The 24723-nt window shown below is 43.2% G+C and overlaps 1 protein-coding gene across 1 annotated transcript in view; it reads left to right on the top strand.

Annotated features, from left to right (window-relative positions):
• The window catches only part of MACF1 (microtubule actin crosslinking factor 1), a 331566-nt gene extending 309213 nt beyond the window's left edge, over positions 1–22353 (top strand). Inside the window, 12 exon segments of the mRNA XM_043578675.1 lie at positions 396–516; positions 1223–1386; positions 2774–2936; positions 4194–4348; positions 5222–5296; positions 6431–6448; positions 9446–9563; positions 10344–10412; positions 16592–16803; positions 17324–17434; positions 19911–20040; positions 20889–22353. Coding sequence (XP_043434610.1) covers positions 396–516; positions 1223–1386; positions 2774–2936; positions 4194–4348; positions 5222–5296; positions 6431–6448; positions 9446–9563; positions 10344–10412; positions 16592–16803; positions 17324–17434; positions 19911–20040; positions 20889–21145 — 1593 coding nt within the window. The 3' untranslated portion in view covers positions 21146–22353.
• The last annotated feature ends 2370 nt before the right edge of the window (positions 22354–24723 follow it).

A 24723-nucleotide genomic window follows, 5' to 3' on the forward strand; every position in this document is an offset into this window, starting at 1 on the left:
AGAGTCACCATTAGCTCCCAGAGGCTGCCCTCAGGTCTCAGCCACCTGGCACGCTCATAGCATGGCAGCCTATGTCTTCACAGCCACCAGCAGGAGAGGGTCTCCTAGGTCCTTCTTTGGTATCCTGTGTGGCCTTCATTGCTCTGACTTCCTGGTTTTCCTCACTCAGCTGTGAGCTCCTTGGAGTCAGAAGCCTTGTCTTATCTCTTCAGGTTTCCCATACCTGATGAAGTAAGTGCCTTGCTCAGTTGTTTCTTGAAAGGAGTGAGACCGTGTACAAAGGCATCTGTGAATTGGTCTGTCCATCATGAGCTTGGGCTTTGTGAGTGAAGTTGCCTGATTCTGTCTCAGTCCAAGAAAACTCTTTAACTCTTTTCCCTGTTTGTGTCTGACAGATGTTTATGGAGGAAATGACTCGCAAACAGCCTGATGTGGACCGGGTCACCAAGACGTACAAAAGGAAGAATATAGAGCCTGCTCACGCGCCTTTCATCGAGAAATCCCGCAGCGGCAGCAGTATGTTTCTAGCCTCCTGTGTTAGGGTGTTTCCTTCCTGCTATTTGAAGATGACCACTTTCCAAGTCCCTATCAAAAAACTTCTTTTTGGGGCGCCTGGCTGGCTCAATCAGTAGAACATGTGACTCTTGATCTCAGGGTTGTGAGTTCAAGCCCCACATTGGTTGTGGAGCCTACTTTAAAATCAAATCAAAACAAAAAACTTCCCTATTTTTTCAAAAACTGTATTGGATTTGAACTAAAATGTTTTTTTGAAACTCACTTTTTGTATACCAACATGCAGTAGCTATATTCCATTTTCTTGGACTGGCATAATTTTGAAGTGGTTGAGCAGATTCTACTGCAGTGGCCTTTCCAGTGTTTTGGTCATCAGTGCTAGCTGTTTACGTTTGTCTTGTGTTAATTTAATTAAAAAGATAAATCTGCTCCTCTAGAGCCACTGCTTTTTTTGGTTGAGTTGACATTTCCTCAGTTCCCTGAGGACAGAATTGATTTGAAGATATGAAATAAGTACTTGTTGGCTGGGAGGGAAGATCAATAGTTTTGAAATGAGCAGTCCTAATACATGAATATTGCCCATGTTTTTTTTTCGCATTTACTTACCGGATACCATTTTAAGGGTCTCCTAAGTTAACACATATGGCACTTTCTCTCTGTGAACTGACAAAAGCAGCTTTTCTAATCTCGTAGTTATTTTTCCTTTTAGGGAAGTCCTTGAGTCAGTCCACCCCTCCTCCCATGCCAATCCTTTCACAGTCTGAAGCGAAAAACCCACGAATCAACCAGCTGTCTGCCCGCTGGCAGCAGGTGTGGCTGCTAGCACTGGAGCGGCAGCGGAAGCTGAACGATGCCTTGGATAGACTGGAAGAGGTAAGGCCCTGCCAAGCATCCTTTCCTGGAGGGAGGTGACTTAACCTTCTGAGGCCCTCTTACTATGTGTACCTTGACCTACTTCTCTAGAAGGAGAGGACAGACCAGGGTGAGCCAGTACTGTGTCCTTCAGTCCCCCTAGGAGAAAGCTCATGGGTGAGGAGACCACTCACAACAGAGTAGGTCATACATAGCACCTAGCTGTGGAAGGCAAGCAAGCAAGCGACCAGCCAGTCCATGAGGCTCTGGTCTGTGATGCGACCCTCCTCAGCACCTGGCTGTGGTCAAGAATCAGAAGCAGAACTTGGCTGAGTTACTTCCAGGTGTGCAGCTTATCACACTAACAACCATTATTGGGCCCTTTATGTAAAGGTGTAAGTTACACAATTAGGAAACAAGGGTAACTTTTATGACCTTGTGATTTCTCTGAATATTCACTAATGATGAAGAGCAAATCTATTTTGAAGTATCATTAACACCAACCTAAAAAAATCTAGTACTACACTTCCTAATTTCTAAAACAAACCTCTAATATCTTCTATATTTTTTTTATTTGTGCCTGTCAAAGCAGCTATGCCCGGAAGTGAGTGTTCTGTGTTTTTTGTTGTTATTTCTGTAGGTCAGTTGAGTTTTAAGCATATTTGGTTTTTGGCTTTTTCTTTTTTCCCTATTCCTTCCAACTTTGGAGTTTGAATGACCAGGGGGAGAACGGCTGCCCTGTCTCAGTCATTCTGAGTCTGTCTCACCAACGTAGTCCGAGCAGCTAAACCTCGCCTTGCCCACTGCTCAGGCCTGCTGTCCTCTGCCAAAGCCAAATATTTCACATGGAGGTCAGACGGGCAGTTTGCCCCCTCTGGCACCATTCCAAAGAAACATGCTTGCTGCACGCACGGGTTGGATTCTTAATGCTTCCAGCCAGAACTCAAATTTTCTCATCTCAGAAAATGATGGGAAACATGAGCCTTCCGACCCGGGCCTCAGTGTGACCACAGTTCTTTTCAAAAGCACATAAGTGAGGAGTGCTAAGGACTTCTCTTCTGGGATAGAATCCATTCCCTTACATCTGAGAAGGTGATCCTTCGAAAAGTGCAAAGGGAAAGCAAGGCTGGTTCCACCCATTCTTGTTCCGCGTGCTCCATATTTTCCATGGTGGTTGTTCAGTTACCGTTCCTCTCACTGCTCCGCTATACCACAGCTCATGTAAACAATCACAGCTTTAAGTGAAGGACCCAGATTGTGCCTTCACAAAGAGCACGCGGATGTCATTGTTGATGCCCCTCCGGAAGGCCTGCATGGCTTTACTGAATGTCTGAAAGTTTTGGTATGCTCCGGGCAGATTTGAGAGCCAAAAGAATAAATCGTGTTGACACCTATGATTTCTCTCTAGTTGAAGGAATTTGCCAACTTTGACTTCGATGTCTGGAGGAAAAAGTATATGCGTTGGATGAATCACAAAAAATCTCGGGTGATGGACTTCTTCCGGCGAATTGACAAGGACCAGGACGGGAAGATAACACGTCAGGAGTTTATTGATGGCATTCTAGCATCCAGTGAGTTCACTCATACTTCCAAACATGGGTCACATCTGCATTCCTTGCACTTGGTAGAAGCAAGCGATATTCTGGCTGAAGAGTCTTTCTGAAGTTAAAGCAATAGGGTTAGGGAGGAAGTAATGTACCTGCTTATTATTAAAATTGGCCTATCATTTTGATGGAAACAAGAATTTCATTTTGCTGGGAATAAAAAAAAAAAGGGTCTTGTTGACACAGAGTGGCAAGTAAAACCTGTTTGAGGTGTAGATTAAAGAGCCAACTTTTGTGAACGATGAGGTTCTAAGTAAAGTGTTTGAAATTCAAAATTTTTCATAATACCCGTTTCTGACATCTGTATGCAGCTTACAAAATATATGATCTCAATTATTTTTAGCAAGAGAAATAATTGAGGCATAAAGTAGCTAGGTGACTTGCCAGGGCCACAGAGCACATCTCACAGCTGTGCAACTTTACATGGGTGGCGAAGGAAGGCCTATCTGCAGAGGTGATATTTAAGGGAAGAGAGGCAAAGGGAACAGCAGGTTCCAAGCGCTGAGGTGGGCACGAACTTGGCATGTTCTAGGAATAGAAAGATTAATGTGGTTGGGTTGTCATGATCTAGGGGAGTGGTAAGAGATGAAGTTGGAAAGGTCAAGAGCAGCCAACTCGTGCAGGGCCTGGTAGGCCCTGGGTGAAGAGAGCAGATCTGACCTCTGATCCTAGAGGCAGCAGGACAGTGGGAAACCACCAGAGGTTTTCACCTGAGGGACCATCTGATTCACATTTTAATAAATCACCCTGGCTACTGTAAATATTCACACTTCTTTGGGAAGCAGTTTTTCAAGAGCCTAAGGTAGTTGTCTAAACAGAAAAAAAACTTCATCCTAGTCCACATTGTCACTATTCTGAAATAATCGAAGTATCCAGCAGTAGTGGAGCAGATAAGTAAATTCTCATGGTGGATGGTAGGCCTGTGGGTAGTTGTAATATCACATCTTTCAGTATACCTGAAATATTGCCTTTTTTTCTTTCTTTTCTTTTTTTCTTTTGAGTGGGGGAGGAGGGAGTCTATAATCAAAACACCAAAAACTTAACAGTAAGTAGTCTCTGGGTACTGTATTTTATAACATTATATCTTCTAAGTGGGCATATATTATTTTTGAGCAAAAAGCAAGACATAAATGTTTTTTCTTTCAAGAAGTATTTATATGCCCTCCAGCAAGCCAAGTAAGCACTGTTCGTTAAAATGTTCCAAATGTGATTGCTTTTCTCCAGAGTTTCCTACCACCAAGTTAGAGATGACTGCTGTCGCTGACATTTTTGACCGAGATGGAGATGGCTACATCGATTACTATGAATTCGTGGCTGCTCTGCATCCCAACAAGGATGCTTACCGCCCAACAACCGACGCGGATAAAATTGAAGATGAGGTATGGGAAATAACTGTATTTTGAGCACATGTTTGACCATAGTGGTTGGGTGCAATGACCATATCAGCCCTGTGACTTAACTGTCACAAGATCATTATTTGGAGTCCTGTTTGGCAAATTCCCATTTGGAGGATGATTCCCCAGAGTATCTCTGGCTATTGAGCTCTCTCTTTCAGTCTAGATGACTTTTTACTCAAATGAGTCACATCTGTGGTTCCTCCCATGTTCACAGACTTACCACACCCATTCCAGTTCACAGACACCATGTTGCCTAGAACAAGTCCTCTCTCAGTCAGTCCTGGGCATTCTATGTCAGTATCCAGGAGCATGTGGTCTTCAAATAAAGCATTTAAGGAGTAAAATGTGAAGTAATGTTTAACACGGTGTATACCAACCAACCTTTCTGCCTAGTTAAAAATTTTCTCCATGTTGAAAATCTCATCCATCACATTGAAAATAGCAAATTCATTAGTAACACATGGAGATCTCAGGATTTATTGATCCTAGAAAAGGAGAGGTTAGCGGGGCAGGTCTTGGGTATGGCCTGGAACACCCCAGGACTGACCTCTGGGGACTCTGAGGCTCCTAGGTTTAAATTTAAAACAGTTCATAGTTTGCTGTACTTGGTTTGATTTTGATGCATGCATATTAGCACATTTTTCTGAAGGAACTTGGAAACAAATGTATGACCAACAAATGTGTGACATGTATTAATTTGGAATAAAGGATAAATGCATGTCTCAAAAATCTAAAATATCTAAAACAGACATAACAAATAGCTTTCTGTTTACATGTAAAAATCTTTGTTTCTCTGAAGAGGAAGTCTTGTTTTATCCCTCACACTTTTCTTTTTTTGTTGTTCACAACCAATAGGTCACAAGACAAGTGGCTCAGTGCAAATGTGCAAAAAGGTTTCAGGTGGAGCAGATTGGAGAGAATAAATACCGGGTAAGGAAGAGAAAACTAGTCCTTTGTGGTAGTTGTTCCTCCTATATGGTCCTTCCAGGTGAAAGTAACCTGGCACACAGCTGACCAGATGGTCCCACCTTCCCCATACCAACGCTTGGAGGACCAGAGCCAGTAGGACTTAAGATGTGGTCACTCTCTGTAGGTTCTAGAGGTCAGGTGTCCTGCTGGGCTAAGCTTAGTGCCCTACATAGTCCCATCTGAAAAATACCGTCATATTTAGCTAACAGAGGCTTGTACTTGAGTTCCAGTATAGGAGACATATCGAAGTTCTCTCTTTTGCTGACCAAAGTCTTTAGGGAAATGGAGACACTTGTTCCATAAGATAGGGCAACAATTACCTGAAGACTGACGGATTACCCCAAAGTGCTGAGCATTGTGAGCCTGAGTGGCTCCCGAGTTCAGAGGGGGCTGGCGGAACTCTGTCAAGGTCCCAAAGGATGCTCTGTCTGCTCTGAGCTGATGCACTAAGGGGACACCAGCCTCAGTAGTCTTCCCTGGAAGGCTGTGCTGAGTGTGGACATAATTGACCATGAATGATGCTGTGTTCTAGCTTCTTTGGGGACCTGGCTTGGGGCATAGGAGGGATCTGAAACAGCACTTCTAAATATATTCAGCAGCTTATCTGGATTCTCTGAAGTCCTAAGGAAAATCTAGGATTGGTAAAGAGGGTTCAGATTGTACAGCTTTTTGTACTGAGTTAGAAACAGGGAATCTAGGTTCCATCAGTACATTAAAGTGTCTTCCAAGTACACCAAAACCACCCTGGGCTGCTCTTTAGCTGGCAAGTGTTAGGTGATTGTGCCTTGGATCCAGTCCAGGGCATCTAGTTAATAAAACTTTAAGCAATCTTGTGCTTGCTTATTGCTTTTTATTTTCTTGTTTTTTTAATGCCTTTGAGAGACATGAATTAACAAGAGCAATAGAGTGGAAAAGTTAGGTCTTAAATTAATTTGTAAAACCACGCCCCTGTGGCAGGAGCTCTCGAAGAACATGCTTGAAGACTGGTAACGTGATTGCATGATTTTTGTTCCTTAGTGTTAATTTGACAAAATGTTCTCTGTTTTTTTTTTTTTTTTCTTCCATTTCCTCCATCCTTTACTCTTTTGTCTATAGTTCTTCCTCGGCAATCAGGTACAGTGTGCCTTGCAACATTCTCCTCGGTGGAAATGGTCTGTGTAGCTCGTGCTGCCTGTTCTTTGCTGTGGGGAGAGGACATAATCTGAAGCATGCCTGGGTCACATCTGGTTGTCTTACCAAGTGGAGAAACTGCTAACAGGGCTGATACTGTAAAGCTGTCTTAGCAGCAGGATAGAAGTACGTTATTTTTTAAAGGAGATGAAATTTTCCATTTAAAATTAGATTGGCTAAAAATGGTATTATGCTGGACTGAGTTTGAAGTAATGTGATTCAGGGGAATTTGAAGCTGTGGTATCAATCCAACGTGTTTCCAAAAGCAACCTGGTCTTATACTTCTGTTTTGGAAATCAGAATACCAAACAGCACAGTTCTGATTTATACCAGTCTTTTGACAGTTAACACAAATTTTATAATGTACAATAAATCAAAAAAGTCTTGGGGTACTTAAGTACTGCATCTATTTAAAGACCTTATTAATATTTACTTGTATTTACATGTTTTATAACTATAAGGTGCCTGAGAACTATAGTGTAGCAGTCATGATTGGCCATAGCCTCAAGTGTGCTGATTATGTCCAGCCAGCCAAAATCTCAGGGATCAAATTAGACTTGCAAGAAAAGATTAAATGCTTTTGACTCCGCTTGGTAATTCTAACCATACAGATCTTTTGAGGGCTCTGGGGTCCTGTGCCTTCAAATGGAAGGAAGTTGCATGGGTAAAGTCTGTCTTGTGATATGAAGTCAGAACCACTAAGAGTTTATTTGAGGCCTTCAGTCAATATTAGGTTCTAGGTATTGCAATAGTCATTCACTCCAGTAACATTCTGGGCCAGTGGGAAGAACAGAGGATAGAAAGAAACTGGGTTTAAAATGTCATTGCATGAAAGTGCCAAGTCATACCTAAAAGTTGTACCTGTTTGCTAATAACCTGCACACACAGCCGGCAGGTCCTTGAAGTGACAGTGACCTCCTCCTCTACTGCTCCACTGACAGTAAGGGTCAGATGAGTTAGCTCCAATATTGGAAACAGAGTCCTGGAGTTCATTTTGTGCATGAGGCACCTGAGACCCAAAGGATCCCATGCTGATAGTCACACAGCTAGTGTCAGAGCCACTGCAAGAACCCAGGTCACTGTAAGGGATTTTCCAGTGAAGGGAAGGAAACAAGTTACTGTCACCCCAAGACATTTCTGGGGCCTCTGCCTCACTGCCCAGCTTTGCCAGGTTTGCACAGCTCCCCATTTTTAGAGCTGCTATGGCCCCTTCTACTACTCTGGCCTCAACTCCCCCCAGCCACTTTTGCTGCTGGCTTGGATCAAACCCCCTTTTCCTTACAGCTCAGCAGAAACAAGTTAGAATCTTTCAGAGAGCACTTCAGAAAAAAAAATTAGGACTAAAGAGGAATGAGTCAAGTGAAGTAATTCTAAGCACTGACAGATAAAGTACAGGGCACAGTAATAGAAGGATAAGGTACTTCTTGGAGTCCCTTCCTGACTCACTGTGGAGGATGTAGTGAGTTCCTTACTTCCTCCCTCTCCTCACCAAGCCAGAGAGAACCCCGACTAGTGACTCTGGCGTCACTGCTCTTGGTTGTGGTGGGATTCTCCATTCCTCTTGCGGTGCCTCCCCGTTTCTTCTGCTGGGCCAGCTGATGAGGGAGGCACCCTCAGAGGCCCAAGAGGCAGCTTCCTTCCCAGGACAGGACGTTTATTCCCTCACATCTCTGGGCACCCATTTCAGTGCTTTTTATACTACACCATGCTGTTGCTGTGGTCACTCTGTATAAAATCTTAACAACTGTAGATGAGAGATGTAGTCATTCGAAAATGGAGTCATTTTCAAAGTAAAGGATTGGGGAGGGGGGTAATACTTTTCAGTCACCTTGCTGCCTATATAAACAGTGCACTTGAGCCAGTGCAGAGTAATACAGAGAATTACTGCAAATATATTAATTTTCAGGGAGGTTGGTTATGTGCCTTTCTCAAACATCCTTTCTGGCATTTTCAATTTTTATGCCTTGTTTCTAAGTTGTGGTTCTCCTTTATAAATTTAAAAATGTGAATTAACTAATTAGTCCCTTCACTCCCCCGCCCCCACCCTAACCCCAGCATTCTCCTTGAATTAAATAATTTTAGGAATGCTATTTCTCCAACCAAATGTTTGATTTTTGTTTTGGGATCTCCGCATGATTCTCTTTTGTTGCCTCTTATTTTAGGAAGAGGGTAATTTATTATGCAGTAGGAAACTCCATATGTTAACGGGGCTAAGAAATAGGGATGTTAGGTGAGGAAAAAGGAAAAAATAAATATCAGAAAGTCATACTTGTCTTAATCTCTGAAATTAATTGTTGAATACTATGTAATCATGGTAGATTAAAATTTTATTTTCTTCAGCTAAATTTTTTAGTAAAATTCTATAATCATTTGTTTAGCTGAAGAAACTTTCTGCTTGGTGACCTCACAATTAGAGAATATAGAGGGCTTATTTCTGAAAACCTTGTGTGGAAAATCAGTTTTCCTTCTAAGCTCGTAATAATGATGGCTTTGCAAGGGTTTCCTTAAGGCTTGAAATAGTATTTGCTGTTCTTCATTTACCTTTTGAGCGCACTGTATTCAGAAGTTGACATATACTTTATGTCTACCATTTATGAAAGCAAACTAACGTAACAAAGAATTTTACTACTGGGTTTTAATTTGGGCAGAATGTTTAAAAGAACTGAGGTGAGCTAACATTTGTCCATCCTCTGCCCTGCCCCACAGTAGAGGCATGACTACCAAAAGCTAACTTGATCCCAACAGAAAGACACTGGTCTTTACCTTGATATCTCAGCTGTTCCGTATTTTAAATTCTTTTGTGAAAAATGCCAAATAGTTAAAATTCTCCTGCAGACTGTCAAACTGTCATGTGTCATGTCTGAATACAGTCTGCTCTGGGAAGAAGGCCTCGGCCTCTCTAGGACGCACTCACTCATCACTGTCCCCTTGGTCCTGCAGTTTGGAGACTCTCAGCAGCTGCGGCTGGTCCGCATCCTGCGCAGCACAGTGATGGTCCGAGTTGGTGGAGGATGGATGGCCCTGGATGAATTTTTAGTGAAAAATGATCCCTGCCGAGGTAAGGAACCTTCCTGAGCATAAATTACACATTAGGTACTCCCTCACCGCTGATCTTTATCTTTCATGCTTACACAAAGTGTTGGTAGTGGGTCTGTTTGGGTTTTCCTTTGTTAAGCTACTCCACCAGCACAGACTGGAACTTGAGGGTGCCTGAGTAGACCAAGAAGAGAAAGCAGGAGAGGTGGATGCTGTCAGGGGAGACAGGTTTTGAGATACAGTAACAAGAATTAGGAATTTATTGGCATCTTCCAGTGTTTCGGTTTGAGGTGTTAAATTAACACTAGCCTGGAAAGGAGCCTAATGAAGCCTCTGAAGTTCCTGGTTAGTGCTCCTGATTCCTATGCCGGAAACTCGGGGAGGGTGTTGGGCTCCTCCCGTGCAGGGAAGGACTGCATCTCCCATGGCTAGGAGAGGGGATAATGAACACCTAGCCCTCAGCGCAGATGCTTCTAAGACAGGTGATCACTGAAGCAAGACCCTGGGGTGCTGAACTTGAAAGGGTGGGCATGCCAGCCCAAAGGCAAAAGAAGATGGGAAATTTCATGCGAACGATGGCAGCTGCAGCTACAGGCATGTGAGGGCTGCAACAGAGGAGAGGGGATCAGGTTCCGGTGGCTAAACCCTCTTCAACTGCGGCCTTTCCCTTTTCCTGCTGGCCAAGCTGCATGTGGGTATACAGGAGGCTCCTCCACTGTCTGCCAGTTTGTCTTTCTTGACCAGTTTCTGCGTTTCCTGCTCTGTCTCTGTTTCTTTGTGTTTGTTTATTTTTTTATTCTAGTTCACCATCCTGGGAGTAAAATAAAGCGCTCTGATTCCAGCTCTTCGATTTCCAGTCAGTCTCCCATAGGTTGGCTTTTAAGCTTTGTCCCCCTAACCCACACCCCAGCCCACTGAGAATGGCTTTGCTTCTTAAACTGTGGTGCCTCTTGGCTCTGTGGCATCTGCTGCCTTTACGAATGCTTTGAAATAGCCAAGCCCTAGCTTTTCTAACTGTTATAAGTTGATGGAGCATAGAACCCTTCTGTTGAAACAGTACCCATGGAATTTGTTCAGAGTTTCTGTACATTTAACAAATACTTACATAGCTTTTTAGATGCCACACGCTGTTATAAGCAGTTTACAGATGATAACACATTTACATGGCTATGAGGTGCAGACCAATATTGTCTCCATTTTACAGAATAGGAAACTAAAGCACAGAAAAGTTAAATAACTTACCTGAGGACAGACAAATAATAAATGGCAGAACAGGATTCAGTTCCAAGACAGTCTGGCTCTAAAGTGTGTGCTCCTGATCAAGGTGCCATGTGTCTCAGAGGCTGGCATACCCACCACCTCCCCTTTGTGTGTGTGGATTGCTGGTTCGGCCTGTGTAATTAAATTGGTGAGGCATATTTATAAACCTGGTAGAAATGTTTACAGTACAGTTACATAACTTCTTTGGAAGTGATTTATAGTCCTATTTTGAAGTGTTTAGAGCTAAAGGGTGCAGTTCTCACATGAATTCAGATATGCCCATAAGTAGCTTCTTTTATTTTAACTCATTCTGCAATTACTCCAGTAAACAAAAATAATTTTCATTAATTAAAAAAAAGTTAATTTTAAAAGCACCTATTCTGATAAAAACTTGAAAGTGTTTAATCAGTTTTAGAAGTTACTATGTTGCAAACTAATTTCCTTGATATAAAAGTCCTCTTTCACGGTTTTACATCAGGAGCAGGAGCAATGTATATATAGGATTTTAACCATAACTCAGTAAGACAACATTATTTTTTTTCTAAACCTATTAGTAAGATTTTGGGGTTTTGTTTTTTTTGTTTGGTTCGTGTTTTTTTGGGGGGGTGTCTTGTGTGATTGGACTAAACAAATAAACAGAAGAGATACTGCATGTGACATTTTGGAATCTGGTTGCCTGTTTGCTGCCTGCTTTACTTGCTCTGTTTACAATAACTTTATGCTGATGGCCAAGGGGAACACTGCTTGCTTTGTCCTTACATTAATAGCTAAAAACTGGAACCCCAAGAAAGTTTGGGAGGGCCGTCTAGTACCTGTATTCTGTGGAAAATAGTAGCCTTTTCAGCATCCCTTGGAGAAAACAAGGTAAGGCTTTCCTGTATGCCTCTCCAGAAATGACCTCCTAGCACTCAGTAATCATCTCGATTGGGCTGATTGCAGAGTACAGAACTGCCCAGCAGTCTTAGTTATCATAACTCTACCAGTGACAGGATGAGTATTTCTAATCAAAAAATTGCACTAGGAGGTGAACACTTATGGGCTGTGGTGGATGTAAGAAGTGACTGGGGAGGGTGTGAATATCACAAAGAGGAGAGTTCTTGAAGCTATCTAGGATTCTGTGAAGATTCATGTGGCTTCGAGGAGCACCACTTAGGGTAGATTTTATATTCATTTGTGTTGCATTTCCTTGGCTGTCTAGACCATAGAGAATGTTAGACTGAGGATAGAACAAAATTTATGACAGTATAATACTAACACACACAGTCATTTGTTACCTCCTGCTACATAGCTGCTTAAAAAGGTGAGTGAGAGAGGCGCCTGGGTGCCTCAGTCAGTTGAGCATGACTATGGTTTGTGCTCATGATCTCATAGTTCGTGGATTCGAGCCCTGTGTCAGGCTCCAGGCTGACAGTGCAGAGTCTGCTTGAGATTCTCTCTCTCCCTGCTCCTACCCCACTCACTCTTCTGTCTCTCAAAATAAATTTAAAACAAAAAGTAAGAGGAGCGCCTGGGTGGGTCAGTCAATTAAGCATCAACTCTTGATTTCAGCTCAGGCCATGATCTCCTGGTCATGAGTTTGAGCCCCACCTAGGGCTCTGTGCTGACAGCGCAGAGCCTGCTTGGGATTCTCTCTCTCTCTGTCTCTCTCTGCCTCTCTCTCTGAAAATAAACTTAAAAAAATAAAGTGAGAGAGCTCTCAAACCGCACATTGCTTTAGCCAAACATACAGTGAAAATATTCAACTAGGTAGGTTCCCAACACTGCCAAAATTGGACGTTTCAGTTTCTGAATTCATCCATGGCAAAGGAGATCGTGATGTTTTGGATAGAGATGAAAACAGTGCCCTGCCTAAGAACAGATCTACTTTTAGGGTACTATATATGTTTTTGAGCACTAGACAAATTAGTTCCTCCAAATAAGTGGAGATCTAGAACACTTCATTCATGAAGATTTAAAAGACAATTTGGCTTAGAACTGATTGTTTTCCTTTTCTTTTTATTGTTGTAAAATATACATAACATAAATTTACCATCTTAACTATTTTCGAAGCGTTCAGCAGCATTAAGTACATTCACACTGTTGTGCTACCATCACACATCCACAGAGCTCTTTTTATCTTGTAAAACTGAACTTCCATATCCATTAAACAGGAGCTAAGAACTCAATTGTGACTGGCCAGCCTAAGTCCCTTAGAAAATGGTGGCCCCTTTGGTGTTGAAAAACTAGAATGGTTGCCTTCGGGCCCTGGTCTCCAATATGTGATCTTCAAAAAATTACAGTTAAGTGTTTTTGGAAAACACTGGCTTAAAGCTAAGGCAGGTTTCTTTACTGTAGGTCTCCCTAGAGCTCACAAAATGCTAATCTCATTAAGGCTCTTCCAAAGGGGGAAGGTGTTTATTAAGCTCTTTTTGTAGGAACCCTCTCAGAAAACCTTAGTTTGGGAAATTCTGCTGTAAACAATCGAAGACCATGGAAGGATTTGGGGCCATTTAGAGTTATCAGGTTTTTATTTAGAAATTCAGTTCTAGGGGATGAGATGAGAAATGAGACCAGTTGGAAGCCTGTTATATCCCGTGCATGGTGGAGGAGATAGCCCATGATCCACATAAGTGTAAGGAGGTTTGGGGGTGTGGGAATGCACTGGGGATTTGAGGAGCTTTAGAGGATAGAATCAGGAGGCCAAACTGCCATCAGGAAGGAGAGACCTACACTACCCCCCTGGTTTCTGGCTCTGATCATGCCTAATCAGTCACTGGGTATAAGATTCTGTGATCCAGCAAAGGGTCTGCTCACGGGACGTTTTGGAGTCAGGCACGACTGTATGATGGCAATGAGGTGTCAGGTCGGTGAGCTCATCGCCACCGGGTTCAAAAACTAAGAGGGAGAACAGGACTACAGACAGAAGCAGGGGACATCAGTGTTTGATAATGGGCGGGAAGGAGGAAAAGCAGGAGAGAGAGTGTCCTGGGAGCCAAGGGAAGAGAGTATTTCAAGACAAGAGCAGTTATCCCCCCACATGGAAATTACAACAGCAGAGAGGTGTTTTTACTTGTCAGATTATTAGATTTTTATCTGTACATGTGTATGTGTGCACATGTGAATAACAGCATTAGCCAGAAGGAAGTAATTTCAGTATACTCCTGCATTATTTGGAGAGTGTATGTTGGTATAAAATTTGGGAGATCAGTTGAGAAGTATCAAAAATCTTGTGTGCATCCTTTCTCCCCAGAAAATGCACTTAACAGAAATTTATCCTAAGGAAATCATCGATATGCACAAAAACCTTTTACAAGTAGTTTGTCACGACATTGTATATGATGTTTAAGAAATTGTAAGCAAATTAAAAATATAACTAGTAGGGTTGGTTAAATAAATTGATGTCCATATGATGAAATAAGGCCATGCAGCTAGTTGAAATTATGCAAGACCTGTCAAGCATGGAGGAATGCTCCTGATGTTTTTGTATTAAATTATATATGTACACATACACAGTTGTGCACAGGAATAAAGACACACCATCATTGTAAGTGATGTCCCTTAGGTTGTAAGATGAAGGAATTTTTATTCTCGTTGTACTTCTCTGTATATTTCAACCTTTGTACAGTTTAAAGCTATCAGTAATAACTTGGCAGAGTGATTTAAGTGCTGTGGTGGGGACGGGAGCCTGAGTGAGGTAAGGGACGAGTGGAGAACCGCTAGTGTAGATGAGGATGTGAGGAGCGTGGGGCGGGGAGAGAGCTCAGGTGGAGACGTGGCTTCTAGTCCCAGCCCTACCACGGCTCTCCTTGACCTCAGCCTTGTGAGTGCTTCAGTTCCTTTGTCTGTGACAGGGATGCTAACAGGTCCCTGGTGACAGTCAAGTGCCCTACTGCATGTGATCACATTCTGTAAATTGTGCAGTGCACGAGCAACATGATATCATATCATTACATTTTAAATGTAATGCTGTGGCGCTCACCTGAGGTCCTGCTTCAGAGTCTTCCTCTTGTATCACTCTGTTGTTTTTGTCTGGGGGAGCCAGTGCACAAGTAAACTGTTAAATGTTTACTAGGTTTAAATTACACAACTGAAGTTCTGTACAGCTCAGGGACATAAGCATTTCTTTTGGGGTGAATCCTCAGCTAAGTGATGATTTTTATTCATCACTATTATCTTAGTGCCTTTGTTGTGTGTCCACTGTTACGCTGGGCACTTCAGCAAACACAAAATAAAGAAATGTAAGTCCTGAACCCACAGTTATTAGTGATGAGAACTCTTACTGAAGTTCCCATGTTAGTGCTGAAGGAAATTCTCTTGGAGAATCTTTAGTGTAGACACAGGGGAAAACACTGAAGTCCAGAAAATGCATGAGTAGAGAACCCAGGGACAAGGAATGAGCCTTGAGGGGCACACGCTGTTGGGGCCTGAGGAGGAAGGAAACAGCGTTCATAGGCCATCGAGACAATGGGATCAGCCGGAGGAAACTGAGGCCCAGAGCAGGAAGACCTGGTTGGTAGCTGAGCCTAGATTGTAACTCAGGTTTTGATACCCACATTGGCCCTTTTAACCTGACGCTTTGATATGTTATGTAAACATAATATATTGAGAAGAACTTGATCTAGGAATTTGGTAATACGCTGCTTGGACACCCATGAAACCTGATTTAAAATCTCATTGTACCAAAATTCCTCAGTTCCCTTGAAGACCTGCAGGTTTGGGCAGAAGAGGGAGGTGGGCACAGGTACCTCAGATCTGCTAAACCCATGGTTCCTGGCCAGAGTGAAAAATCTTACTAGAAAAGAATGACAAACATTTTGTTTATAACAGTTCTTTTCCCAAGTTTCACCAGAGGTCCTGTTGTTCAGATCTATCTAGCGTATTCTAAAAAGTGAACAGTTTAGGATAGATGAAGGAGGGAGGAAGTTATTACAGGATAAACCCTTTTGGTGAGAAATAATCTAAGGACATATTCCAGAGGAATTATTTCTTTTAAATTAGCAGTGTCTTTCACATTTAACATTTACGTTGGTCATCCTTGGAATCCTCTGACCGAATCCAAATTTTAAGTTCTGGTTATACAGCTCCAGAAAGCCATGGGACAGCACCTGTTGGCCTTCAGAGCAGTTTCCAGATCGCCTCCCACCTGACATTCCTGCCACTCACCATTGTCCCTTAAGCTTCTTGTCGCTTTCAGTTTTTGATCTCACATTTCTCACTGGCAAGTTTTGTGCATGGTCTCAATCTTTCTCTCTCTCCTCCCACATGTTTACTTCTTAATGATTTTATCCCAGTCTTTTTACCATCCTGAGTTCCTGGACCACTTCCCTGAGGATTGTTAGCAACTGAATTCAAATAAGAGTCTGGACAATGTTGATTGCAATGATCTGTTTTTCTCCACTATCCTGCAAAAATCTGAGCGAAAAGTACACATGTACTATGAGAGAGAAAAGAGGGGTTTTGATCTAATGTCAGAGGTTTGTGCACTGCTGCATCTGCTTTCTTTGACCCGTTACGGTGTGCTTACCCCAGGGGACAGTGACATGGCAAGATCATTACCACAGAATGAGATGCTATCTCTTATATAAAATTCTTTATCATGGCAAACCAATGAGGCTTATTACTTCATTGCTATGGGTAAGAATCATGACAGACTGACAAATCATGAATTTATTTTAAAAGAATCCACAGATAGTACTAAATCTATAACTTATATAGCTGTTATCATGGGGTCAAGCAGCTGTATGACCATCAAAGACTTTTTTTTTTTTTTTTTAAGATTAACTGACATTGTGTGTGTGTGTTCCTTTTTAGCACGAGGTAGAACTAACATCGAACTTAGAGAGAAATTCATCCTGCCTGAGGGGGCATCCCAGGGAATGACCCCTTTCCGATCACGGGGTCGAAGGTCCAAACCATCTTCGCGGGCTGCCTCCCCCACCCGCTCCAGCTCCAGTGCTAGTCAGAGTAACCACAGCTGTACATCCATGCCGTCTTCTCCAGCCACCCCAGCCAGTGGTACCAAGGTATGTACTGACACCTCTCTTATGGCCTTTGTCCCTGTTCCCATATTTACAGAAGTTTGGTGTTAAGTGTAGCCTCTGAACGCCTCCAGCCAGGAGAGGAACATGAAGATATACTGACCAAGCTCTACCTAGACCAGCCTCTCCAGGCCCCAGTAGAGAACAGGACCTTTAAGATTTTACTTTGAAGGACATTATTAAAATATGAACTCAGATCGTTAAGTCAGAAACACTTCTTTCCACATAATCTCCCATCCAGAATTACTAATTTTGGAAATCCAGGCACTCTCTGTGCAGCTGAAGCCAGCGAATAAATTTGGTTGTTTTGATGGGTTACTTATGAAGTATGCTGTTGCCTTTCTGCCTGGTCCCTTTTATCCTGTTAAACTGATGCACGTTTTGTTTTGTTTTCTGTTTCTTTAAAATTCAGTGTCTTCTATTTATTTTTTGTGTTCCCAATTTGCTTCTTTTCTGTTCCATTTTCAATTGTTCCCATCCTTCCCTTTGGATTTCCGTTTCGCAGACTCCACTTCAGTTCCCTCGCTGTTATGACAAACCCTGGTTGGTAAACAGTAAAGCTGGCACCCCTGTCAGGGACAGCCATTATCCTGACCTCCAGCTGCCCAGCCCCGAGGTAGAGTATGGTTTTGCTGACTAAGGACACGGTCACGACGAGGCCCTCGCTAATGCCAAGAACTGGATCGGCTCCTCTTCCTGACACAAGTCCATGCTCTTTTCCATCTGTGTGGTGCTTGCTCTCACAGCCGATTCATCTAGTCAAGTGCTTTTCAGGGGTTTCTAACTCGGATTCACCAAAATTGGAGATAAACAAGAGATGCCTCAAACTGGATTAACAACTTGCTGCCAGTGTTTAGAATGATGTTTTTCCAGGGTGATGAACAATTGTCATTCCTGGTGATTTGTTGATGGATATTATTCATAAAACTCGGGCCTCTCGGAGTCTCCAAACCTCAGATACACAGACGAGTTATGAACACTTGAAATTCAACTACGGTGCATGTTCAGCAGTGTTCTATCTTTGCTAGAACAGAAGAGCGGCTGGCGTCCCCTGCCCTGAGCCATGTCCTCAGGGTGGTTGATACTGCCAAACTGGTGTGAGGGGCGGGTGCTGCCTTCTTCAGCCAAACACTGCATCAGCGAACACTGCTCCAAGGCTCAGATTTTAACTTCTGAATTTAAGTCACACGGATGTGTGACTAGTGGCCTAGTCACTTGGGTGTCTGAAGCCTTGATTTGAATACACATGCTGGCAGTTAAGCATGTTTGAGTGCAGTCATTAAAATGCCCAAAGCATTTGTGGAAGAGCAGTGTTTCAGAAACAAAACATGGGCTAGTGGCTTGTCTGATAGCGGGAAAATTTGCATTCTAGCTCCTGCTGGGAAATACTGGTTCCTTGTGCCTCAAAAGATAGCATTGCCTTCAGTCATGCAAAGCTTCAGCCCCAGAAGGCGAAGGCGGGAGATGTAAGAAGCCAGTGCCTGTGAATGGGCTGCTGCTTTGGGATTCATCCGCTCTGAGCTAAAGCTCCAGTTCAGAAATCTGTCTGGTTTAGAACATGATCTGGGGACCTCCTGCCACCAAAACCCCAGGACTCTACCTGCTTATCTTGCTTTCCTTCTTCCTTAATGGCTCCAGTTTCATGAAAGTCTCAAAAGTTCTAAAATTTTAAATGTATTTATAAAGTACAAAATGCTCACAGGATTCTAATAGATCAGCCTTTTTGTTTCATCTTAAGGTTTTACCTTTTGCTCATTTCGAGGTTTCATCTTTCCTTACCTGTGGGTATTTTCTACAGGCCGCTTCCCAACGTGGACTCCAGCCCAGGGCCTCCAGGGCTGCGGTCTCGCCAGCGGTATGCTCACGAGCAGTAGCTTCTGAAACTGGTGCTCCTCCTCCTGTGTGGGCCAGGAGCGTTTGCGCTTGACCGTTAATCACTTTCTGTCGCTTTTGCTTTTTTTCCCTAAATTAAATATGAGAAACACAGTGAAAACAGGTTGCTTTACTCTTCCATTTGTGTGAACATCTTAAAGGTCCTGGAAAACAGTTTACACAATTTATTTCAAAGAAAAATTAGAATAGTGTTATGGTATGAGTGATATTTAAAAGACTTAAAAATTCTTAATGAGGACTTCCAAATTAAGTCTACTACTGTCTTAAAAAAACAAAACAAAACAAAACACTCAAATGGGAAATGTTTCTCCTGCTGGTAGCAGTAGTAATAACGTGTATCTGTCCAGCTCTTTTTCCATTAGGAAGTGCTTCTACACATGATTTATTCATTCGGCAAGTTTTTATTGAGCCCCTCTTCTGTGCCAGACACTGTTTTAGGTGCTGAGGATGTGACAGTGAACAAAGTCCCTGCTTTCATGGAGCTTACACTTTAATACAGGCGAGACAAACCACAAACAAGGATATCTATCGTATGTCAGGTGGTAATGAGTGATATGCCAGAAAATAAAGCAGGGGAAGAAAATAGAAAGTTAGAGTGTCACTCTAGTAGTGAGGCAAGACCTCTCTGATGGGTCATTCAGCCAATCCGCCCAAAAGAAACAAGGGAGTGAGCCATACAGAAACCGGGTGGGAGGAACAGTGAGGAGACCATGGTGGCTCAGTGGATTGAAAAAGAAAGAGTGTGCTTGTCTGCAGTTTTTCCACTGAGGGAAATGGACTGAAAGATCTTGGTTTGACTGAAGTTCCTGCACCCATCCAGTGAGAGAGGTTGGAGTGATATTGGCATCTCCATATGAAATATTTAGAGCTAGAACACATATTTGAAATTTCTAGCCCCAACACTTCGACACTCAGGATTATTTGGATTTTTTTTGGCCATTTCTGGTGGAAATTTGTCAGGAACTTTCTAGTAGAAATATAGAAGACATTATGACATTTTGAATTGGAACATAAGACCTTTTCTGGGGTGGAATCCTCAAACTATATGACCTAGGACACTTTCAAAAATCTTTGTTTTCCTGGACTTTTAATTTGCTTTTCAATCAGTTAGGTGTAAGGAGGCTTAAATAGACCTTTTCAGATTGAGTTTCAAAAATTTCACCTAGTAAATAGAACTTGTTAAAAAAATTTTTTTTAAGGTTATTCCATCAACAGGGAGCAAGCTGAAACGACCAACCCCAGCCCTTCACTCTAGCCGCACATCCCTCGCTGGTGATACCAGCAATAGTTCTTCCCCAGCCTCCACAGGTGCCAGAACGAATCGGGCAGGTAAGTGCCTGCCCCCATCCATGTGCACTGGGGTGAAAGGGGAAGGGGAGTGGCCAGGCTTAGAACTGGGGGACAGCAGCCTCTGGGTGGTGCTTCACTGCTCCCCAAGGAAAGCAGATAATGAGAGCAGCACACAGATGTGATGTCCAAAGAGAGACCTGCAGATTTTCTGCTGCTCTTTCCTTTCCCTCCTGCCACTGTAGCTGCCTGCAGCCATGCCTTCTGAAAGCAGATGTGTCCACATCTAAAGCCAGGCCCCTGTTCTTGACCAGAAATTACTGTATTTGAGAGAATCTAAAAGGCAGGAGGGACCTCCTGAAGTGGGCTTTTCCTCAGAAGGTCACCCAGTGTTGGGGCTGGCAGTTGGATAGTAATTTTTCCAACATTCTGCATTTATTATAGCATACACTGGCAAGCAGAGAACATCAGGGAAAGATCACATCTGTTCACCTGTTGATATTCCCCATGCGAGTCCAGGAATTGGCCTCATTTCTGGCTTTCTGTTTGCCTGCCCGACCCCCCACCCCTGCTAGCAGGCTCTCCTCTATGCCCAGGTGACTGAGCAGCCCCACTCGGCACTACTCTGGGGGCACAGGAGGTCACTGTGCTGAGAGAAGCTGCTGTCTAATCCTCAGGAGGCAAGCTTCTCAAGCAGAATCACAAAGCCCGAAAAGGTTTCAGTGGCTGCTGTGTAGATGAAAAGATGGGGTCCGGAAAGGCTCTGATCTGCCCAACATCACACAGCATATCTGGTGGTATTTACATCAGAGCCCTAGCCTCTGGTCGCTTGTCCTCACCACCCCCCATGTTGTCTCTATTAAGTCTGCTGCTTTATTCTCAAATTCCAGACCCTAAAAAATCAGCCAGTCGCCCTGGGAGTCGGGCCGGGAGTCGGGCCGGGAGTCGGGCCAGTAGCCGGCGAGGAAGCGATGCCTCTGACTTTGACCTTTTAGAGACGCAGTCTGCTTGTTCAGATACTTCGGAGAGCAGCGCTGCAGGAGGCCAGGGCAGCTCCAGAAGAGGGCTAAACAAGCCTTCCAAAATCCCGACCATGTCTAAGAAGACCACCACTGCCTCCCCCAGGACTCCGGGTCCCAAGCGATAACACTGTACAAGCACCCCCAAGCCTCTATCCACTTTGAAGCCTGCTCCGTACATTGGGTGTATATTTATTCTGAACAGGAGAAGTTATATTGTTAAAAGTGTAAAAGAATAATTGTGTTATGAAGCTGCCTTATTTTTTTTCTTTTTGTAAGTTACTATTTTCATGTGAATATTTATGTAGATAAAATTCGCCTCCTGGTAACCCTGTAATGGATGGGGCCCAGAAATGAAATATTTCAGAAAAACAAGTGAAAAGGTCAAGATGAGAATGTGTATTAAAAAAAAAAAAAATGCCTCTAAATAGGGTTTCTGCGCGGTGCAGGGTTGTAAACCTGCTTTATCTTTTAGGATTATTCCTAAATGCATCTTCTTTATAAACTTGACTTGCTGTCTCAGCAAGATAAATTATATTAAAAAAATAATAAGAATCCTGCAGTGTTTAAGGAACTCTTTTTTTGTAAATCACAGACACCTCAATTAGCAAGAACTGAGGGGAGGGCACTTCTAATTGCTTTTTCCAATGTTTTTAATGCTGTGTGATTTTAGCTGAGGAGAGGGAACCTCCTCTAGATAATGTTTGCACATGATCAGCAGAAGGAGTTCATCGCAATACTCTGAATCCTGTTTCAGTACTGGGTGTTTAAAGGACAATAGCTGCTAGAATTCAGGGGTAAATGTGACTGTTCCGAAGATGTCAGAACATTGGGGTTTTTAAGAGTCCTGGTTTGTAACTTTCTATTCAACCCAGCCACCAATAACTCCTGTGCTCACCAGGACCCAGGCCCTTGGCAAGGGGACACTCCTTGGTGGCACTGTGAATTACAGATTTGTTTATCTGCATTTTTCCTATTTATTTAAATGGTCGATCAACTTCCCACAAACTGAGGAATGAATTCCACGAGCTTATTCTGAAAATGTGGACATAAGACAAACATTTGCTCGTCCTTTAAAGGAGTTCACCAGCACACTTGTTATCAAGTCCCGTTTGCTTCCGTCTTTTTTTGTGCGTAATAAAGTCAACTGACCAAGTGACCATGAAGAGGGGCTGTCTGGGGCTCCCGTTTTTTAGCTGCTGTTCCTCTTCAGCTCCGACCATGTTGCTGTGTAATTATCTCAATTGGTTTTAATTGAGGCAGAAACTGAAGCTCTACCAATGAACTGTTTAAAAACAAGACACACTTTTGTATTAAAATTGCTTGCAGTAACAAATTTGTATTTCCTGATTTTCTTCTCAACTATTATATATAACATGTTACTCTGGGTATGATTGTGTTTTAGATACTTAAACGCATTATTCAGATCAAAACATCTTGGTGGATAAATTAAGGAGCTCATTAACAGATTTTTTTTTCCTGTTTATTTCATCCTTGTTAATTTTAAAGCAACAAAGAAATAATCAGACTATTGTTAATGTAAATCTGTAGCGTATCTGCTCCACTTAGGTGATTACACAAATAGCAATATGTAAGAAAACTTCTGAAGTAGAAATCAAGAGATCCTGGGTTTGAGAGGATGGGGCTGATTTCCCACAGTATGCTGAGATATCTGGTTGAATGACAGAATTTCAGAAGTGGATGCCAAATTGGTCACCAAATCTAGCTCCTTTCTTTTGCAGATGGAGACACCGGGGTGGGAAAGAGGGTTATTTGCCTGAGATCACAGAATTAATAAATGGCAAAAAATGGACCTTGAATCAAATCCTTGATTCCCTACTCAAGACTGGCATTCCTATTTCCTCCAGCCCCTATTTGGCTTTATAATAATTAGAACAGCCAAATATTAATTCTAACAGAAGGAATTAGGCTAAGAAGTAAAGAAGACTTAAGAGGTAGGTAAGGGGTTCAAACTCAGGCTACCAGTGTTTCTGACCATTAGGCCATACTCCTCATGTGATCAAGAATTTGGTGAGATGCATAGGTGTTTGCCAAAGCTGTTTGAGGCCAGATATCTGGATTAAAAACAATCCATCCTAATGGATTCTGAAGGAAGTGCTTACTCTGTTCCCCCTGGAATTAAGTAACTTCAAGCTGCCAGAACTGTGTAGGATAGTGTTTTCACCCAAATTTACTTCCCCTCTAGGCCTCCTGGCAGTGGAAGCATATTTAAAACACTTGACCTCCATCCTTTTCAGATTCTAGACTGTGATCATTTGCTGTTGTTTTTACCAAGTAATTCCGATTTCTCTCAGCCTGTGCAACAAAGGTCACCTAGTAGTGGAATCTATACAAAGTGCATTTCCATTTAACAAACACCCATATGCAAGGCCATGTAGAGAATGTAAGGGTGCCAAAAAATTACAGTTCTGGGATACAGGTGCTAAACACGTGATACAAATTTGGTGTCTGCTGGGTAGCGCTACACAAGTCCCTGGGGTTTTCAATGATGCAGTAACAGCTGACCATTATTGACTGTGATAGGCCTGTGCTAAGTGCTCCGTGTACAAGCCAGCTACTGTGACCCCCATTCACAGATGAGAAACAGCCTGAGAGGTTCAGTAACGTGCCCAAGGTCACAGCATTACCAGGCGGCTGGGAAAGCCCTTGTTTGACACTATCTCTCCAGAAATCTTCCCCCCCTCAGTTCCCTTCCAGGGCCGGAGTTCCAGGATTCCACTCACATCCCCACCCCCACTTCCCAGCTCCTTGTCCTCCACCCATCCAGGCACTTTACCGGGCCCTCGGTGGGAGCACAGCCTTCCTTCTGCGTCCCGTTAAGACTGTATATTCATCAGACTGTCGCCCCCGTTGTGGGGGGCCCTTGGAGGCAGGGAACCGTCGGCTTCATCTCTGGCTCAGGCCAGAGCACAGAGCAGCCCACAGCGGTTGCCGCTGAACTGAATTTCAGGGAGACGCCATTTGGAATGACTGAAACCTGATGTTTAGGTTTATGGGAATTTGAGGCCTGTTGTTTAAAGAACACAGCTATCTCTGCTCACCCTTAATTGAGATCAGTGATTTCTGTTATAAGAATCCGCCCAGCCCTGGGCTGCTTACAGTCTAGCTGGAAGCCCAGTGTTGCACAATACACTACCTGAGGACTCCAGGCTAGATCTGAGGACCCGGAGGATGTGGTGTGAACTCAAAGGGGAGTGCAGAGGGCTGGCCAGAGAAGGACAGTGAGGAGGACAGGAGATTCAGAGACCCTGAACTAGCCTGACACAGGGATACCCCCTTGACCCTGCCCCTGCCCCAGTATGCACTCACCAAGCCCTGGGGATGCAGCCTGCTAAACAGCTTCTCCTCTGCCCTCTACCCCGTCACCAGAAAGGATCATGGTCATTGCCCACCCCATTACTGTACTTGCCTCCATCTGTGGGCCCTGACTCTAATCTTCATCCCTACAATCCATGTTCCCCTCTGCAGCGGACTCTGCCTTGGGCACTTTCAGTGGTGAAGCTGCCACATCCTTAAGGGGCTTATAAGCAGTGCGGAAATTTACCCGTTGGAAAAAAAGCAGACTAGGCATGGGCTTAAAGCACCAACAAATGATTGGTTCGATTTAGAATGTGAGAGAAAAGTCTTGATTTTTTTTAAAGTTTGAAGTGATGATGGGAATTTTTAAAGTTCGGTGGACTTCTTA

The sequence above is a fragment of the Prionailurus bengalensis genome, chromosome C1 (assembly GCF_016509475.1).
Source record: "Prionailurus bengalensis isolate Pbe53 chromosome C1, Fcat_Pben_1.1_paternal_pri, whole genome shotgun sequence".
NCBI lineage: Eukaryota > Metazoa > Chordata > Mammalia > Carnivora > Felidae > Prionailurus > Prionailurus bengalensis.